The 18,131-nt window shown below is 41.3% G+C and overlaps 3 protein-coding genes across 3 annotated transcripts in view; 1 reads left to right on the top strand and 2 right to left on the bottom strand.

The window, feature by feature from the left end:
- Positions 1–18,131, bottom strand: part of LOC116261361 (uncharacterized) — a 90,034-nt gene that overhangs the window by 49,852 nt on the left and 22,051 nt on the right. The window lies entirely within an intron of this gene.
- On the top strand, positions 1,047–11,860 carry LOC116261209 (serine carboxypeptidase-like 35). Its single transcript, XM_031639857.2, has 8 exons — positions 1,047–1,401; positions 4,697–4,804; positions 6,993–7,181; positions 7,261–7,349; positions 7,504–7,794; positions 7,933–8,069; positions 10,494–10,586; positions 11,439–11,860. The coding sequence occupies exons 1-8, from the start codon at positions 1,125–1,127 to the stop codon at positions 11,692–11,694; spliced, it is 1,440 nt and encodes a 479-aa protein (XP_031495717.1). The 5' UTR covers positions 1,047–1,124; the 3' UTR covers positions 11,695–11,860.
- Positions 12,651–17,542, bottom strand: LOC116259842 (uncharacterized). Its single transcript, XM_031637791.2, has 4 exons — positions 17,214–17,542; positions 15,016–15,110; positions 14,016–14,290; positions 12,651–13,743 (listed from the first exon to the last, which is right to left on the bottom strand). The coding sequence occupies exons 1-4, from the start codon at positions 17,241–17,243 to the stop codon at positions 12,926–12,928; spliced, it is 1,218 nt and encodes a 405-aa protein (XP_031493651.1). The 5' UTR covers positions 17,244–17,542; the 3' UTR covers positions 12,651–12,925.

The raw sequence follows: 18,131 nt of genomic DNA, 5'->3' as shown, positions 1-18,131 counted from the left end.
TCTATAAATTTCTCTCCCAGCATCCTTCTGTAGAACTAGGTTTAGGACACACTGGGTGTTGAATCATGATCAGCTAAATATAATCGAGAGTCAGACTATGAAAACATGTGATAACTCCTAGGAGGCCAAAGCCCCTCCCTGTAATATTTAATTAATGATCGGCTAAATAAAGCGAGTCAAACCTTATTGGATGCCGTCAAACCCAACGATTAGAATTGACATCATAAAGCCATCGAGGTCGACAGTCTAAAATGAAACATGTCACGAAATCCATACCTTTTGGATTTTCATGGGTTTTTCATTTCGTAAAAGTTGAAGACCTTGAATGATGAAGTCGCGATCTTGTCATTTTGTTGTCTGAGTTTTCATGTAACGTAGTTCTCATCAGGCTCCATATCAGCTTTTCGATGGCGTGGTCCTTGTAAAGCTTGTTACTGAGCTTTCCCTTGGTGTGGTCCTCGCAAGGCATGGTGGCGGCCGGCTATAGTCAGCTTTAAAGGCTTGGTAATGGCGGCCATTTTCAGATTTGAAAGCTTGGTGGTGGGGGCTCCTCACCTTCATCATAAAAAAGCCCGTACCTGAGGTAAAATCAAGCAACAAGATTAACATGTCTTCTCTCGCTACAACAAAAACCACCCACCCTTTGCTCACCTGAAGTAAACGTCACTAAAAGTACGTTTGGACACAAGCGTCCGCGAAAATGGTACTCCAAACGTCAGCGTTCGCATGTATTTACTGACGTTTCCATGGCATCAGGAGAACTCTGGGGAAGAAACGTCATAGTTTCTTATGTGTTATAATCTCTTCCCTGCTTCCATTAACGCCAGAATTGGTGACTAGTGGATTTGAGTCTTGATTTTGGGTTGGATCTGTGTTGCCTGCAGACCACGCCGTCATGCGCACGAGCCAAGCCTGTCGGCTTTTTCATTCAATCTCCGACAGGTTGACGAGAGGATAGGACGTAATTTCAGCACAAAATTTCGGGCGTTATTGGCATTGTCTCTTGGATACATACTCTGCCTGCACCGCACCCATGTGTGGCTGCGTCTGCGCGAGAGAGAGAGGGGGAGAGAGAGGGAGAGAGGGAGGGGGAACGGTGGACTGGAACGGACTACGGAGTGTTGATGGCGAATTCCGTCCGCCTCTTCTGCTTTCTGTTCGTGGTGCAGCTCGTCACGACATTTTTTCCGGAAGCTCGAGCGAGCGAGGAGCACGGCGGTGGATACCCGTTGTCGGAATCCGACCTGGTGAGAGGCCTTCCCGGACAGCCCGACGTGAAGTTCCGGCACTACGCCGGATACATCCGGCTGCGGGAGCAGGACGAGAGGGCTCTCTTTTATTGGTTCTTTGAGGCTCAGGGTGGAGTCTCCGAGAAGCCTCTCCTTCTGTGGCTCAATGGAGGTAAGTCAGTCCACCTTTCTCTCTCTCTCTTTTTCTTTCTCTCTTGTCGATCACATTTGCTTCTTGAGCGTGCAGTTTGATCTTGTTGCTATTCGATTGTCATCATTTTGTCTATCTGTGATCTGGCAAGCGACGGCTATGCCTACTTTTTTCTCGATCTGCTGTCTCAGAGTCTTTAGTTTCTCCTTTTGTTTTCCTCATAGTCCTTCACTCTTATGAGCACAAAAAGAAACAACAATCGGAATATTGACTGTTCATGGCAGAAGAAAAGAGTGAACCTTACCAGAACGAGATCTCAAACTCACTGTCACTAATAAGGCAAGTTTTTCACTTCACGATTTCGAAAATGCAACAATTTATGGTGATCTCAGGCCAGGTTCAATGTTCTTTACCTTCTTTTCTTGCGAAATTACTTGCCGGGATATCTCATCTACCGTAAACTTTCGCCATTATTTCTTTCGATATTCGCCTTTCGCTGTTGGACTCCAATTATTGCGTCCAACGTCGATCTGTCAACACTGCTTTACAAGCCGCTTCTTGAGCTCTCTTTGTTAATTTCCATCGCGGTAAAAGAAGTGGAGGATTTCATTTCTTACCGCGAGATAAGTTCACTGCTCATGTCTCATCTCAGGAAACCTACGGTATCCTTTGCCTTCTAGGCTATCAGGCCTCAATGTCCTCGACCTTTCTCTTCTGGATTTAGGATAAAATAAGAATCCTAAACTCTCTATCTTTGCTGGAGGATTTACCGGAGGAGACAGCTCGAATAGCGGCACAAAAAGTCGAGAAAGAAAGGAATCATATTTTCCGCTTGTCGATCTAGGCGTTATTTTGGAGCGAAAACAATGTGAATGGTTAACCGAGTTTTATCCTGTCTGAAAATTTACCGCATCTCAAGCGACTTGCTACTCGCGAGTTTTTGTGTGGCCTTTCCTTCTTTTCAGTTTTTACACTATTGTCTTCTCTTTTACCTTCGCTTTTTTACGCGCCCTTTTTTGGCGGTTTTGGGCGGGAAAACATTACATGGCGATCGCCTACATCTTCCCCGCCGGACGTCCCACTTCCCGGTCTTATTTCGGGAAAATTTCTCCGCATCTTTTACAGTGACCACAAAGTTGGAACTCTGCCGGAAAGTTTTCCATTTCCGGCATGACTTGCTTCTGCTGTGCTTAACAAAGCTGGGAAAAAAAGAGGAACAGTCTCTTATCCGGACGTCGTCGCGCGCCTGCTTGTTTTAGCAATCTGTCTGTAAATATCGCATACCTAAACTAAGCGTTCTTTTTGCGGTTTCCCGTCCTTATCTGACGCATTTATCTTCAACTCCACCTAATTAACCTTAGACTCAAATTACCTACATAGGCATAGCCCTACTTTCCGGTCCCGCTTTGTCCCAGCGACGTTTCTAGGTTGGGAAAGACGGAGCATCCTTACGCATAGTTTTGTTTTTTCCACCTTTTCCTTAAGCCTCGCCGGCCTCCGTTCCCTGACGACCGATGCCAGGGATAACGCCGAGAGGAGCAGGGGGTTTTCGTTGATTTGGCGGCCCAAAGGGCGGTCAGCTGAGGGGCTTTTTGGTCATCTAGGGTGGACAAAGAGCTCGTAGTTTATTCTCCAAAGCCATCGCAGAAGATTGCATATCTCATTTCATAAAAGCCATTCATCAAAAGCATCTCTACTTTTCTCCTATTACATTCCACGCGCGGTTATTGAACTCCACGGTACCTTTCCCTTTTTCCTTGCCACGATCGCCAAAAGGGAAGGAGGTCTCACTTCCTTTGATTTAAATAATGCTGGGGCTCCTTTCGTGATTATGAGTAAAAGCATGGCACTGGTTCTCTATTTCAGGGATTATTTTTGTACTTCTTTTGTCGCAAGAAAAGAAAATGATATATCTCCTTTATTCCTTCCCGTGACGAAACAATAATCAGCTGTGTGAGAATATATGACCAGACGTCTCGTTGGAACGAAAAAGTTGAAAGCTGAAGGCGCTTTTCTGTTGAGATCAGTGTAGCTTTTTATTTCTTTCCCATCCTTTTTGTGTAATCCGCGTCGTCCCGTGAGAGGTTCGGGTTGGTCCGAACGAGGGAATTTCGTTTCACTGCAGTTTCTGATGACTCTTTTCTGCAGTCACCGTTTTTCTTTACCATAAATTGTCTGGCCTATCCGTTGGGATTCTCGGTTGTGACAGCGCGGTAAAAAGATCGAGTTACTGCTCCTTTGACCCTTCGTCTTGTTTCCTTCCTGCTTGGTTTTCTCTTCTCTTCCTCAGATTTCTTATATCATGTTCGAGCTCTAGGAAAATTTTTGACTGGCTTGTGACGTTTAAAAGTCCTATATATAAAAAGGAAGTTTGGATCCGAAGCATCACATGGGCGACGCACTTTCCAGGCCAGCAGATATTAAAGATTGTCAGCAAGTGCATGTTTGATTTCCCTGGTCATGTGTCTGCCCCTGGGAGAACCGTTCAAACAAAAGTAAAAAAATCGTTACTTACATATATGATTTATCGCCCATCGTGTAAGATTTTTTGAATTTGTCCGTGGACTCACAAGTGCGGAGGGGGTTTCCGACTGAGAATCCAAAACCTTTGAAATTGAATTTATCTATTTTAAAATACTTTTTTTATCAATGATCAAGCACGCAGGAGTTGGATTTCATATGCTGTCCCTCGAGGGAAGAACTAATTGTCATTGTGCTTTCGTTTAAGAGACGTTCAAACGCCTCCATGGCCGCCAATGTAGGTCAGATGGGGAGCTGTTACAGACCTGGTTTGATAAAGCCACGGCTGCCATCTTCTGAAGCATCAGTCCGTTCAGTAGAAAACTTCGCCGCAGTCGAACCTTCAAACTGTCGAGTCCAGTACCCACCCCCTAGGAAGCAGTTGCATTTTTGCTTACCTAATTCAGCACCTCGAGGCGACGGCAATTTTTTCCTGTTTTTTTTCTTTTGACCCCTGGACACGGAGGAGGTTGATCGATTGAAGACTTTTTTTCTAGCTGATTTTGTCGATTATGTTTTTTTCAAAATAATTCACGCCTTCTCTTTCAGCTTTAAAAGACTGTCCTCCTCCTAATCACTAAGTTGGCAGGCTGGTGGCTGGCAGATGACGCACATTATGGCGACGGATATACTCTTCACCTTTATTAACATTAACGCAGTAACCTAACACAGATTCTTACGAACTGGCCAGCTAGGTTAAGCCGTCCGTCAGGCGGCCTCTCTCTCTCTCTCTCTTACATATGTTGCATGCCCACGTGCAATGTCCCATCACCTGACCTAAGTGAAGCTGTGGCAGGTCCCGGCTGTTCTTCCATTGCCTACGGAGCGCTGCAGGAGCTTGGTCCTTTCCTGGTGCGGAATAATCATTCCAAGCTCGTCCTTAACGATTACGCATGGAACAAAGGTATAACTGATTCCCAACCTCCTTTCCTTTCTGTCTGTTTCTCTTATTATTGACTTTTTTTATTCTCCGTTTTAAGTTGGATAGCCTCCCCATCTTAATCTCCGCCTTCTCTCTGTTCTTATATCATCAATTTTTTTTTACTGATGCTCCTTACTTGTATATTCTATTATAAAGTTAAATGACTAAATCTCTTCATCATCTTTTTTGGTGCGAATGGTGTTTCCTATTTGTTGAATGTTTGCAACTTGCAAGACGGTACCTGAAATTAACGGCCGGCAATTTACATAAAAAGCAACTGTCGGAAATGGATGACCATCTGCCCTTATAAAAGGTAGATTTGGAGATGGTTAGTTTGCTTGGGAACCTATTAGCTGAAATCCGTAGTTTCAAATATATTTGTTGTAAAGTTGCAGTATTACCAGTTCGGATGTGTTCCCCATATTTAAGAATTTAGGAATCAATAAAATCAATAATTTTGCGATCAGTACGTTACATTTTAAAATGCAAAAAAATTGAAAAAAAGAAATCATCGTTTCATCTTGAAATTTATAATTTCATTTAAATATTCGAAAAATAAAAACTGTTAATGTATGCTCATTTTATGTTGTTTGGACATAAAAATGCACACCTTTAGTTAATTAGGCTAGTGAAATACGATATTTTGTTACAAATTTTAGATCATGACTTAGAAACTGTTAGGGTCAAAACTAGAAGCAGTTTTCTACAAGATAAAACAAAAATGTATAAAAAACGATGCGAGGGAAAAACTTTTGTCGAACATCAAGGGAAAGACTCTTTCCGAACATGCACAATGACTATTGAAAGGAAAATGCATTTTGCTTCGAGTGTTATGAATTTGGCAAAATTTAAGAATTATATCGTCAATACTCAACGTTAATCTAGGCGTGAAGAAAAGCTATAATTGCTTATTTTCTCAACATCAATTATAATAGCATAACACAAACAAAAAAACCAATATTATATCTACAATTCTACATACCCTTCTGCGACTAAGCCTGCCATATCAGTGCATCATAGTCTCTCATCTTCAAAGGCCAGCAATGAAGGATAAAATTATTTTAGCAAGATGGCATGCGGAAACTGTAGGCAAGATAACCAAAAGTAGACACAAGTGCACCTTTGTTGCCCTCGGGCGATAGTTGCACCTCCCCCACAATTAATGTGACACGAGGTCGGGTGTCTGAGAGCAACAATTAGGGTAGTCTGATTGCCGCCCCACTTCAACAATTACTGTAGAAAAAAGGAAATTGGGAATTTTCCCACCTTGATGGAGTCGTTAAATGTATCACATATGTCACATCGAGCTGTTTGTGCATGAACCATATTAGTCGCTACTATTGTGTCCCGATATATTTCATGTGGAAGCTTTTCCCTATTCCGAAATTAAAGGTTACTAATATTTACTATTAATTTCTATTTGCAAACGTGTTCTATTTGTTACATGATGAATGCTTACGAGCCTAAGATATTTAGGAATAAGAAACAAAAAGGATATTTACAAAACTCACTTCAACTAATTTACTACTACTACATATTTCTGGTGTCTTGCCGAGAGACCAAAATTAAGTACTCTACTCGGTTCACGCTATGCTTTCCTGGAGAAGGGATTCCCTGCCCTGGCCAAGTGCCCAAGTATTCTCATCCCTATAAGAATACAAGTGCACCAGCACTTTGTAACGCCACCATCGTAGATTCAATCAGGCTGCGCAATTATGGCTTTCGTTAAATGCTGGACTGGAAGAATGAGGTTCGGTTCAATGCAACTGCTTAAAAGTTTATGCAATTACCGTTCAATAGTAAACCATTTGTAGGTTTTACTAGCTAATATTTTTTGTTCGTTCGGCATTCTTCATTGTTCCAAATTAACAGAGTCACTCTTTAATGTTTCATCCAATAACATCTGAAATTTCAGTCGTTTTAGATTGTGATTATTTTTAACCATACAAATTCTACTTACATATACAAACAAAACCATAGACATACAGGAAGTTGGCCGTTGGCAAAAGTATGAAGATTACCTGCAATGCTGAAATTTTGAAAAGAATAATATTTGATCGCTGGAGTAGTCTATGGTGTAATTGCGGATTCAATAAGTAGTTCTCAATACAGCCTCAAAGCGTGAAAGCTAATAAACAAAAATCATTGTTTTCTTGTGCTTCTCGCTCAGTGGCTAACCTGCTATTCCTCGAGTCACCGGTGGGAGTGGGTTTTTCTTACACCAACAGATCATCAGATCTGTCGAAGCTCGGCGACCGCGTAACTGCACAGGACTCTTACGCCTTCCTTCTCAAGTGGTTCGAGAAGTACCCGAGTTTCAAATCCCACGACTTCTACATCGCTGGAGAGAGCTACGCCGGTACACTCTTCTCTCTGTCTCTGTCTCTGTCTCTGTCTCTCTCTCTTTCTCTGCTCTTGACATTTCAGGAACTTGGCAGGCCACTATGTTCCTCAGCTTGCTGAAGTCATATACGACAGAAACGTGCACGCCCCAAAGGGATCTTATATTAATTTCAAAGGGATCATGGTGAGTGAGGAAGAATGAATTTCATATGTAATGGTTAAGAACTAGAAATCTTCTACTATTGCTGCATTGACATTTTTTCTTGAGGGGTCTTTGGTTCAGACAATATGAAGACGAACTCCACGGTTCTCTTTTATCCTTCTGTTGCAATCTGCAGATAGGGAATGCGGTCCTGAATGATGAGACGGATCAGGAGGGAATGGTGGACTTCGCCTGGAGCCACGCTGTGATATCGGACCAACTTTACCGCCGAGTGAAGCGTCAGTGTGATTTCAGCTCCGAAAACCAGACAACCGGCTGCAACAACGCGCTTAGCACCATGCTCCAGGCATACGGCGATATCGACATTTACAGCATCTACTCCCCCGTCTGTACCGCCACCCTTACCAAATCTTCGCTACATTCCTCCCCTCGCCTCGTCGCTTCCCCTCGGGCTTTCTCTAAGCACGTAAGCGTTGTTCCCAACTCTCTCTCTCCTTCACACAAACACACAAATGTGAGGTGTTTTATCTCGCTGAAAGTAAAGGCGAAGAGATGTTTTGAGTTGTTTTTTCTGAGCGGTTTGCTCGCTGCTTTTGTCGATCAGGAGCTCTGGCACAGACTACCGTCAGGCGTTGATCCATGTACGGAAGAGTATACCACAGACTACTTAAGGAGAAAGGACGTTCAAGAAGCATTGCATGCCAACATCACGAATCTCAAGTACCCGTATAAGCCCTGCAGGTTCTCTCTCTCTCTCTCTCTCTCTCTCTCTCTCTCTCCCACATAGACGCACCAGCCCATGCAGAAGCAGATGCACAAAGAAATAAGAAGATAATGATCACTGAGACATCCGATCAATTTAACTAAACAGTTCATACGAAAACTTTTTTAACATAAACTGCCGATTTTTTTCAATATTTTGAAAAATTAAATGCACGTACTAACGTGTAAGTCATTTCATTAAACTAATGAGACTGGTCAAGTGACTCATAATTAGAAACAAATGATCCGTGTATTTCCTGCTGCATGTGTGTCGAAATTCCATATAAAAGAAAATATAAGGACTATTTGTGTACTTATGATCAGTTTGATCTGTTTGGTCAAATGACTCGGGAAATTACTATACAATAATACAAAGCAAATTTTTATAGGTGAAATGCTATTTGTCATGCATCACCAATTTGAAAGACTTACTAGACGCGTAAGAATTAAAAAGCTGTTTTTGTTTATGTTAATTACATGGGCATGGTGCTCATATCGACATGTTTTAGCACCAGAGGATATGTCCAATAGACTTTGCCCCAGTCGGACTGGCCTTATTTTTTAAAAATCTTCTATTTTTACCAAGTTGAAGATATGCTGATATAAGTTGATGTGTGGCATATGCGGCACCAATACTGATACTGGAAACACTGGCATGATCAGCCCTTTTCACTGGATAGACTTTCTTATATAGTCCTTACACTGGCACCATCCGGAGGTTTTATGCTACTTGACTGTAGTTCTCCTTGTGGATCACAGACATATATGTGGGTCTCACCACCGGCACTAGCCGTTGCCCATTATCAGGTGCCATAATTTTACGAAAATTGGACGTGTTGCCGTAAATATGTTAAATTCCCGCAATGGTCGTGCAAAATTCCAGGGAAGAACAGGAAACCGGGGGGCCGCTGGCGTTGGCATGCCTTTCATTTAATTTGTCCGACCTTTACTCGACTTATTACTGACCAGTTGCCGTTTCTGTCCTTCTTCTAGCTGCTGTTATTTCTTGGAGTACATTTTCCTTCTGTTCATCTATCTACCAGAATTACCCGCCGTTAAAAAGGGATGGTGTCGATGCATTACATTTCTTTCCTCCATATTCCTTTTTCTCGGGAAACTTGCTCCGTGACGTTTTTCTTTTTCCTTGTTCATTTCCCCATGGCTATTATTTTCACTGCTTTGACATGACCGAAAGGCTCTCTCTGAATCCTGAGCTTTTTAGATAGTTGAGAGGAAAAGGTGAAAGACCATGACAGTGTTCCTTTCTCTTCGGACAAGTTTATTCTCTCTGTTTGTCTTCCCCCTTCAGTAAAAGGGGATTACTATTCTTCTGAGAAAAAATGCCAAAATGCCAGTTCTGGAACCTTTTACCTTTTTGTTCGATCACTCCCCAGACCAAGGTCAGGAGAGGACATCGACGTGAACCATATAATGAAAAGAAAAGGGAAAAGGACCTATCCTTCTGCCCATAGACATACACGCCTTTATGGCTTCTTGACCTTTCATTTTCTGAGCTATTAGTGCATATTTTCCGTACGTAGTGGGGTTATTACATTCAGCTTTCGTCCCCTCCCCCTCCTTCTTTTTATTTTTTCAGTTTAAGCCAAGCCCCTTGGTGTGGTCTCTTGTTGGTAAAAGTTACAAAAAGAAAGAGTCATCTCGTTAGCTATATCTGTCGAAATCAGCCCATCTTGTAAAGAAAATAACAAGAAAGCGAAGGATGTAGATGGAGGCAATGGCATTAAAGGAACCTCGGAAAAAGCCAATTCCAGCTCCTTTCCTTGTTATTTCACCTTTAGTAGAAGATTTGCTCCCCTAAATCTTACCCATGGTTGTAAGTGAAGCCTAGCCCACATGTCTAAAATACTTCGACTTTGGCATAAAGCAAGAGAGTGAAGAATTAGACTTTGAAGTTTGAACTAGTGATATTCTGCCTGATAACAATTACAAATTGCCTCATTAGCTAGATGGGTAAAGCCTTTCTGACTTGCCAGTTTTTCTACATTTTCTTAAGATTTGTGTACGGTAAAAATTTGGTACGAGTGCCTGAAGTAGTGAAGTTGCGTTCGCTAGAATATTTCAGGAAAAGGAAAACCGTCTCCACTTGCAACATTCTGTTACCCTCACATCGTGCTGACTTGCAAAAGCTTCATAACCGCAAGGGACATTCAGAAAAAAAAAAAAAACTGAATAATATAGCGGTATATGTATGCTTTTCTCATAAACTTGCATAGACTAAGTGGATGACGTTTAATGCTTCGTTTACATTTTGGACGCCTTTTATAACTCTCTCTCTCTCTCTCTCTCTCTATCTATATATATATATATATATATATCCTTTCAATCCCTGGTTGTGGAGAAGTTTGCTTGCTATTATGTTCTTGACACGAATCCTCTGAACAGTGAGGTCATAGCAAAATGGAACGACGCGCCGGACAGCGTCCTTCCCGTCCTCAGGAAGCTCATGAAAGGTGGGCTTCGCGTGTGGGTTTTCAGGTACGGGACTAATTCTTTTCCTCTTTTTCTGTTCCCTTTTTTTTCTGAGGTTGAATTTTGCATTATACAATACGACAAGGCTTAACAAAAAAAAAAAAAAAAGTCAGGAAGCTCGATCGATTGATAATGGGATGCAAAGGAGTCGGATTCGAAATAGCTACCCAGCACTTGTTTGAAATTGGCTTTGCGAAGATAGAAATGTTAAAACCTTAAAAAAAAAACAAAAAAACTGGATCTACCAATTGGCAACCCTATTTGAGAGAGAGCACCGTCCCACGGAGACCAAATCAGGCCACATTGCATATTACCAAGCCCACTATAATCCATGCTACCACAGATCTGGATTTGGACAAGCATGCATTTTGCTCGGATAAGAATCTCAGCCAGGGAAACTTGAGCAATATTATTAACTTCTTTTTCAGGGTTTCCAGTTCAATCAAGGTAAAAATGAAAAAAAAATTATGAACAGAAAAGAAAACAATGAAGTCGCCAAACTAACGTGTTCATATCAACATTTTATACTTTCCCAGAAATCTAGCTACCAATTAATCTAATTAGTTTTCTAGCGAAGTGAAATGATTTGAAAAGGGTTAAGCCTTACGTGGATATGTGGATGATGTTCTATTACAAAATCTCGTTCCCAGATATCATCAGAGAATCTTTTTTTACGTTTTTAGCCATAAGGATCACACCTATATTGCTAAGAATGCAAAACTTTTCATGGTAGAATTGACACCGTATTGAACTCATCCAAGTGGACAACTTAGAAATTGGGAGATGATTGCATTGTTAGCACTGACATTATTACAACGGGGACTGACATAGAGTGTCTGTAATTCTGTATTATGGCAGTGGTGACACGGATGGCCGGGTTCCGGTGACCTCAACGAGGTACAGCCTAAACAAGATGCAGCTGAAGGAGAAGGCAGCGTGGAGGGCATGGTTCCACAATCATCAGGTAGCAGGATGGACGGTGGAGTATGAGGGACTCACGTTCGCAACCCTTCGGGGAGCAGGACACCAGGCTCCAGTCTACGTCCCTCAGCAAGCTTTATCACTGCTCACACATTTCCTTTCAGCCAGTACTCTTCCCTCGTCCCGCTTCTAAACCTCTACTTGCATTAATTGACGTTCAGTTGTTCTTGAACATTTCTACGTTGTCCAATCTTCTGCTGAGCAAAAATATGATTCACTAGAAAACGAAAGAGAAGCTAAAGAAAAATATTCTAACAAGCGGTTTCGCTTGTATTGAAGCATTGCCCGGTTGGAAATTCTATTTTATTGTCTTCCAGATACTTTGAGATCTTCGTAACAACTAACAAGTGCAGCGCTGAATGCCTAACGTCCAGGCCTTTGTGGCACTTTCTTTATTTCCAGAAATCGACCGAAACTCATGGGATTTGAAAGACAAGAATGGAATGCCATGTTCATTATTGGTATATCCACATACAAAGATGCAAGCATGGACATTGGGTTCCCGGGTTGGTTTGTAAACTACTTGAAGCAACCAGAGCTGTTAGTTTTTGGGTTCCCCCGGGGTGCCAGACTTTATTAATCAAGTACTTTTTAGGTTTACAATTAGCCTGGACAACCATGGCCTATTTTGTTTTAAATATTGACCAGAGGCGAAGTTTGAAAGAGCAGTCTTCAATATATATATATATATATATATATAACCATCATCTTCTTAGTCATTCCCCTTGTTTATGCGTTTGAATATAAGGGAAGACGAGCACGGGGACCATCAAAAAATTAGAAATCGTGGTCACATTGCACTAACTATAATTTTTAGTGCTTTTGGCAACAATTTTAACCCAATTTGTTAAAATGGGCGGGCTGCCATCATCGGCCAGCTGATATCAATTCCCTATATCTAGTAAAGGAAAATCATATAAATGGACAGGATGGTTTAACAGTCCAGGTGTATGACCAAAAGTCCCAAGACTCCCAACCACAAAACAAGGTCAAAAGCCTTCATCCTTGTCTGACTTAAGTTGCACCCAATAAGACGATGCTTCCATAATAATAGGAATCGGCTCAAATTTTACCCACTGATGCAAAACATTCACCAAATGTAATCGTACTCTGAGTTCCAAATACTATTGAAAGTTGCATGTTATTTTTGTGGATCACATAAAAGCCAAAAAAAAGAAAGGACTCACATCTCTCAACAGCGTGTTAAAAAAAATGATTAGAACAGAAAGTGTGTGCTCTAGCTTAGGCCTCGCACAAAAATTATTGTCCAATAAGTTTGCCAAACAAGAGCTTCAGCCCTTCTGGGAGGTGATGCCAAACAAGAACTACCGCGATAGGTGATGCCAACTACCTGAACCTTGCACCTAACCCCACCGCCGTTTGTCCTCCTCTTCATCAACTGAGCTGTACCATGCTGGTCTTCGTTTTGCATTGCTCAGCCGGTAGTTCAAAAGCAGCTCTTCGTCACATATTGGACGTGTAGAAACAAGTACCAGGGACCTCAAGACCGGACCTGTTGCTGTTGTTTCCTCAGCAGAAGACCCAGTCTTCAACCAGAATGAGCCAAACCTCTTCATCTGTATGTTATCTTTGCCTCCAAATGAAATATTAGGAATATAAGGCCTCATATTTTTCTCTACCATCGGAAAATCATAAGGACACACCATCACATTGGGAGCAGTCCCCTTTGATGGGTGGTTGGCATAGTGCCCAAAGGCCAGCGGATTCCGTCTCTCTACTATGTCCTTACCATTTGCAATCCCACCTTGCAAAGGCTTGCTCAATATCTTCCAAAAGCGGTCAGAAGCTGAATCAGCACCCAAACTTTCATGCTTACCTCTAAGTTCAGGAGGAACCATACCAGTCCACACCTCCCGACCTTCTCCACCTGCACCCCATGGCTGTGCATCAATTACTGTTCCATCATATCTCGAAATTAAGTAAGGATTTTGCGCATCAATCCGTGGGTATCCTGGTATGTATCTATAGTAGGCTGGTGAATAGATCACGCCAGGGTAGAAAGCCACAACTGAGCCAATGTCAGCAGAACCACTCAAGAATAGACCTAAGCCTGCATCCTCATGGGAAATCTCTGATGGTTTTAGTTCAAGGGTGTATCCACTTTGAACTTTGAAACTGCTTGACAACTCCAGGTGATTCAGAGGGCGTGTGGCAGGTACAGCTGTGCTGGACAAAAATTAGGAGTCAGGATTCATGTTTTTAGGGACTAAAATGATGAGTTTTCTAAAAGAAAGCTTTTTGGTATAATGTCGCTGGTCAAGTTATTGTTTAGACGTGTAAATGAAACAGCAAAAGAGGCCACTTTACAAATATAGGGAAGAAGTTGCAACTAACTTGATCTCGTCATCGTTAGCAGGATTAACACATCAAATAGCTGTTCAAACTCTTGGAATGAAAATGGGAAAATACACAAAGGATCTAATGTTGACTCACCAGGTTTATGTGTCTGAGCCACAGGACCACCCAGCGCAAAACTAAGGCCACTGGGCCTAGGAGTGCCATGTTTTTGAGGGGAGGACTTGCAGTCATCATTGCCACCTAATAAATCAGGGCGAAGAATATCATCCAATGTAGCCTGGAAAGTCTTGATCTGGATGTGTATGTTTTCTTGAACCTGCTTCTGTTGGTCTTTTACAGATGCCTTTTCAGCAATCTGTATTATTTCTTCTGCATCTTTTTCATCAGCATTCTTCCCCAATGATTTATAGCTGCAGGAAGACACCAATTCAAGAATATAACCTCAAAATGCATCAATGAAGTACCAATTTGTAGAACTACATGAACAAGTTAGGAACGGAAACTGGCAAAGGCTAGATAAGAAAAAAAAGTGCAGTCAACATATTTGAGTACAGGAAGAGCATGTTTGCAGTCAAATATTTGAGTAACACCTGAAGCTTGTGAAGTAGGACCGTCCCATATTAAATATTTTGAGAAAACTTCAAGGGTTTTGCATATCTGTCTCATCGTATCAGTTTTTTGTTTTGCATTTCCTTGAAGGTGTGAACCAGAGGTATAAAGTGTCCGTTGGAATCCTTTATACAGGAGCCTTTAGACAGTTTTGAGCTGGGTTTCACAAGAACATACCATCTGAAAAGGTTGCACCTCCATGAGGTCCACGACATATGGGAATAAGACAAGCACCGTAAGGGCCTTTCTTTGTTCCTCCGACCTAGTCTACATATTTATGATCTACACATTCAGAAGACTCGGGGATTACTTGTATCACATAAATGTGATGGTGAAATTGGGGTTTCAGCAATGAAGCTGGACATAAAAAATTATGCTTACAAAATAATAATGAATACAGGACCAAAGTGGAGCATCTGTGTGACACGGATTGATAAATTGCTCAAGAATATTGCATGCATGTCACCTTTCCATTGAGGGAGAAAAAGGCAATACTTTATACATGATGAAGGTACATCAGACGGACCTTGTATAAAGAAAAAGACGATTCACGTCTGCTTCAAACTGAAGTCTTCTTGGATCTTTACCCAATGTAGAGCCATTCGCAAGCCCCTTCACAAACTAGTTGCACAAGGTAAAGAAAAAGCGTATTAGGCATTTTCATGAAGTCGTATTAGGCATCTTCATGAAGTAAATGGCAATCATATGAACATGAGTACCAACTAAAATATATGTCAAAATGACAACAAATGCATGCCTACTTGCAAATGAATGCAGTCACAAACACACACTGATACACAAAGAGGAAGTCTTCCATGCACAAATGATAGAACTTAATCTAGTATAGATTCACCAAGTCTTGAAATCAAGATTGCAAGGAACCCCTTATGATCACCATAGAAATCACAAGAATGCTGTAAGAGAAAGTGACAGCCTCCATTGTGGCCCCTCATTCTGAGCCAATTGTCCAATTGTCATGATTCCCTCAAATGAATCCCCAAAAACAACAAAAAAAATTGTTATTAATGCATTAGTACCTATCAAAACCTCTGGTGTCCTCTACTTCAGTTCCTCCCAAAGATAGTGCTAATTGTGTCTGCTGTACTAGGAAAAGGAACAGTATCCAAAGTATCTTTGAAATAGAAAGACTTTCCCAAGAGGTAACTGATCAAAGAACAATTGAAATGCCCAAGAAGCATTAGACTCCTGTTCGATTCATTCATTTGTTTACAGTTTACATTAAAACCTTAAATGGATGATAAGTGATAGTTATGTCCAATGTTGGATTAGCAAGAAGGATGCCAATAAACTTGCTGCTCCTTGACGACAAAAATGCTAGCTAATGTTCAACTAACCAGCCTTCTTCCATTCTGAAGACCAATAAAAAGATTGCAGGAGAGAAGAGTGGAATAAAGGAATAATTGCTTTCTCTGCAACTAAGTTGCAGGGAATTTGCAAATCAAAGATATGATGATTGTGAAGCCCTTAAACGATGGACTCTAATGCCATGAACGAGCAGAAGTGGTCCAATGTCATAAAGAAGAAGGTTGCCATAAACCAACAAAACTCAGAAATAAGGATCATCCAACCTAAGGAAGGAAGGAAGAAGTGGTCACTCTTATTCTCCAAACATCCCCTGCTAGCCGTCTTAACTGTGCAATCAGTGAAAATTACATGAATTCACATGAAGATTTTTCAATGCCAATTTGAAGTACAATGTCCAAAAGGAGCTATATAACGTGTACACACTTTTTCAAGTTAAACTAGAAAACAAACTCTCCAACAATATCAAATAAATAGATTGGGCAGCAACATTGCACATCAAAACTACTCTAAATACTATAAGTAAAAAAAAAATGCTAACAATTGGCTCCCAGTTGAAAAAGTGGGTCTAAAAAGTGAAATTTACTGGAGAATGTAATTTGCCACAAAAAAACAATCCGCTTGGTCACAAGACTACGACAACAGGTTTAAACAGCCCAATAAGGCATCATTCGGGCGAAAGTGCAAAGCCCTTAGAAAATTTTCATGTAAACGGAAGTAATAAACCAAAATCGCCAACATTTTGCTTATATTTCAAACATTTCCTATACTAGCATCATTTTAAACACCTGACAATGTCGAGAAAATATCACAATATTTTAAAAAATGAACATTATCCATGTACGTAGCTAGTTATAACTTATGGAGATAGTAGAGAATATCAGTTCTAGCTTGACCTCTGAAGTTGTAAAGAGGCAGTCGCACATGTGGTTCGGTAAGGCATTTTCTATCAGAACATATGTGCTTTTTTGGCTTCACCAATTTCAGAGTTTCCCTCAGTTAAAAGCTAATCAACTAACTCGATATAATACCTGACAGTATACATATCTCCTTTCTTTGACTAGAAGTTAGCACGTTGCCATTATTATGCCTTCAGAAAGCAAATTGTTTGCTGCTAGAGGAACTTCTATGCTTACGTGAATCTCAGTGTCCGGTTCCGCAGGACTCCTTCCTGAGATTACCGTACTAGAATAAACGATAATGGCCTTTAGAGCCGACCACCCATGAAGAAACACCGAGTTCCTTCACGTATGAAAGGGAGCAGACAATCCACGAAGAAAAACCGAGCTCTTTCGCCCCCGCACACATCCCACCACCACCCCCCCCACCCCCCCACCCTCCCCTCGTGCACCCATATTCACAAACCTTAGTAGTAAACAGAAATGAGACCGTAGGATTTACCTCCTGGAACTTGAGGAAGAGTGTCCCCATGAACCGGATGGGTAGCAGAATTCCGCCGCTACCGCACCTTAGCAAGACACTGCAAAAGACGCCCGCATTTCTAGAAGTAGGTTATAGGCAGGCAGAGAGAGCGTTTGTTGGTTGAACATGGATGCATCCGGAAACACAGAAATCTCGCCGATCAAAAGGAAGCACCGTCCCCTCCGCGACTCGTACGGAGGCTTCTTCAGAGTTTCCAGTTTTCTTCGAAATGGTGTTTCAGTCTAGAAAGGGGCAGTATTACTGAACCGTAAAAGCGAGCTTCCCTTGTTGGGTGCATCCAATTAACCAAGTATGGTTTAATCAGACACGAAGTCAGACACAGATTGAAAATATATATATAAAAAAAAAAACAAAATTATATTCAAATTTTTTTCGTGTAATCGGAGTCGGTTGTCCAACAGGTTTTGATAGGTATCAGATTATGTAAAAAAAAAAAAAAAGCCGTATAGCTTATTCAAATCCGATTATTAATTTGAATATGATTTTTCTCGTTATATCCGGCTATTTTGGAGTTCACTTCAAACATCAAATTGGATCTGAACCACCGTCATCCCTAATCGCCGAACCGTTCTTAGGTTGCCCTTCAGACAGTTGCAGAAAAATTTCTAACCTAGCGGCCCCAGCAACTCGCAAGATTCAGCTTGCCCATTTCTGGTTGCTGGGCAAGTCCTTACACTCGGATGGTCATCATTCCTCCATGTTCGGAACAGCGGTACTCCAGTGCAATGCATCTAATAAATTAGTCTTTGCATTCTAAGGGTATTATTAATTAGTATGACCTTATTCTCAAGTTCATTCAAACAATTTGAAGGAATCTAAGATTTAGCTGAGATCATTAAGAAAGGTGGATAAATAGTTGATGATATAATTCAAAAG

This window comes from Nymphaea colorata, chromosome 9, assembly GCF_008831285.2.
Source record: "Nymphaea colorata isolate Beijing-Zhang1983 chromosome 9, ASM883128v2, whole genome shotgun sequence".
NCBI lineage: Eukaryota > Viridiplantae > Streptophyta > Magnoliopsida > Nymphaeales > Nymphaeaceae > Nymphaea > Nymphaea colorata.
Note: the sequence above shows the minus strand (reverse complement) of the source record. Positions and strands in the feature narration are given on the sequence as shown.

Coding starts and splice junctions, on each gene's coding strand:
- LOC116261209 (XM_031639857.2), top strand. CDS start 1,125: ATGGCGAATTCCGTCCGCCTCTTCTGCTTTCTGTTCGTGGTGCAGCTC. Junction 1,402..4,696: donor CCTTCTGTGGCTCAATGGAG/GTAAGTCAGTCC, acceptor AAGCTGTGGCAG/GTCCCGGCTGTTCTTCCATT. Junction 10,587..11,438: donor CTTCGCGTGTGGGTTTTCAG/GTACGGGACTAA, acceptor GTATTATGGCAG/TGGTGACACGGATGGCCGGG.
- LOC116259842 (XM_031637791.2), bottom strand. CDS start 17,243: ATGGGGACACTCTTCCTCAAGTTCCAGGAG. Junction 15,111..17,213: donor TCTTCCTCAAGTTCCAGGAG/GTAAATCCTACG, acceptor TTGTGCAACTAG/TTTGTGAAGGGGCTTGCGAA. Junction 14,291..15,015: donor CGTCTTTTTCTTTATACAAG/GTCCGTCTGATG, acceptor GTCTTCCTGCAG/CTATAAATCATTGGGGAAGA.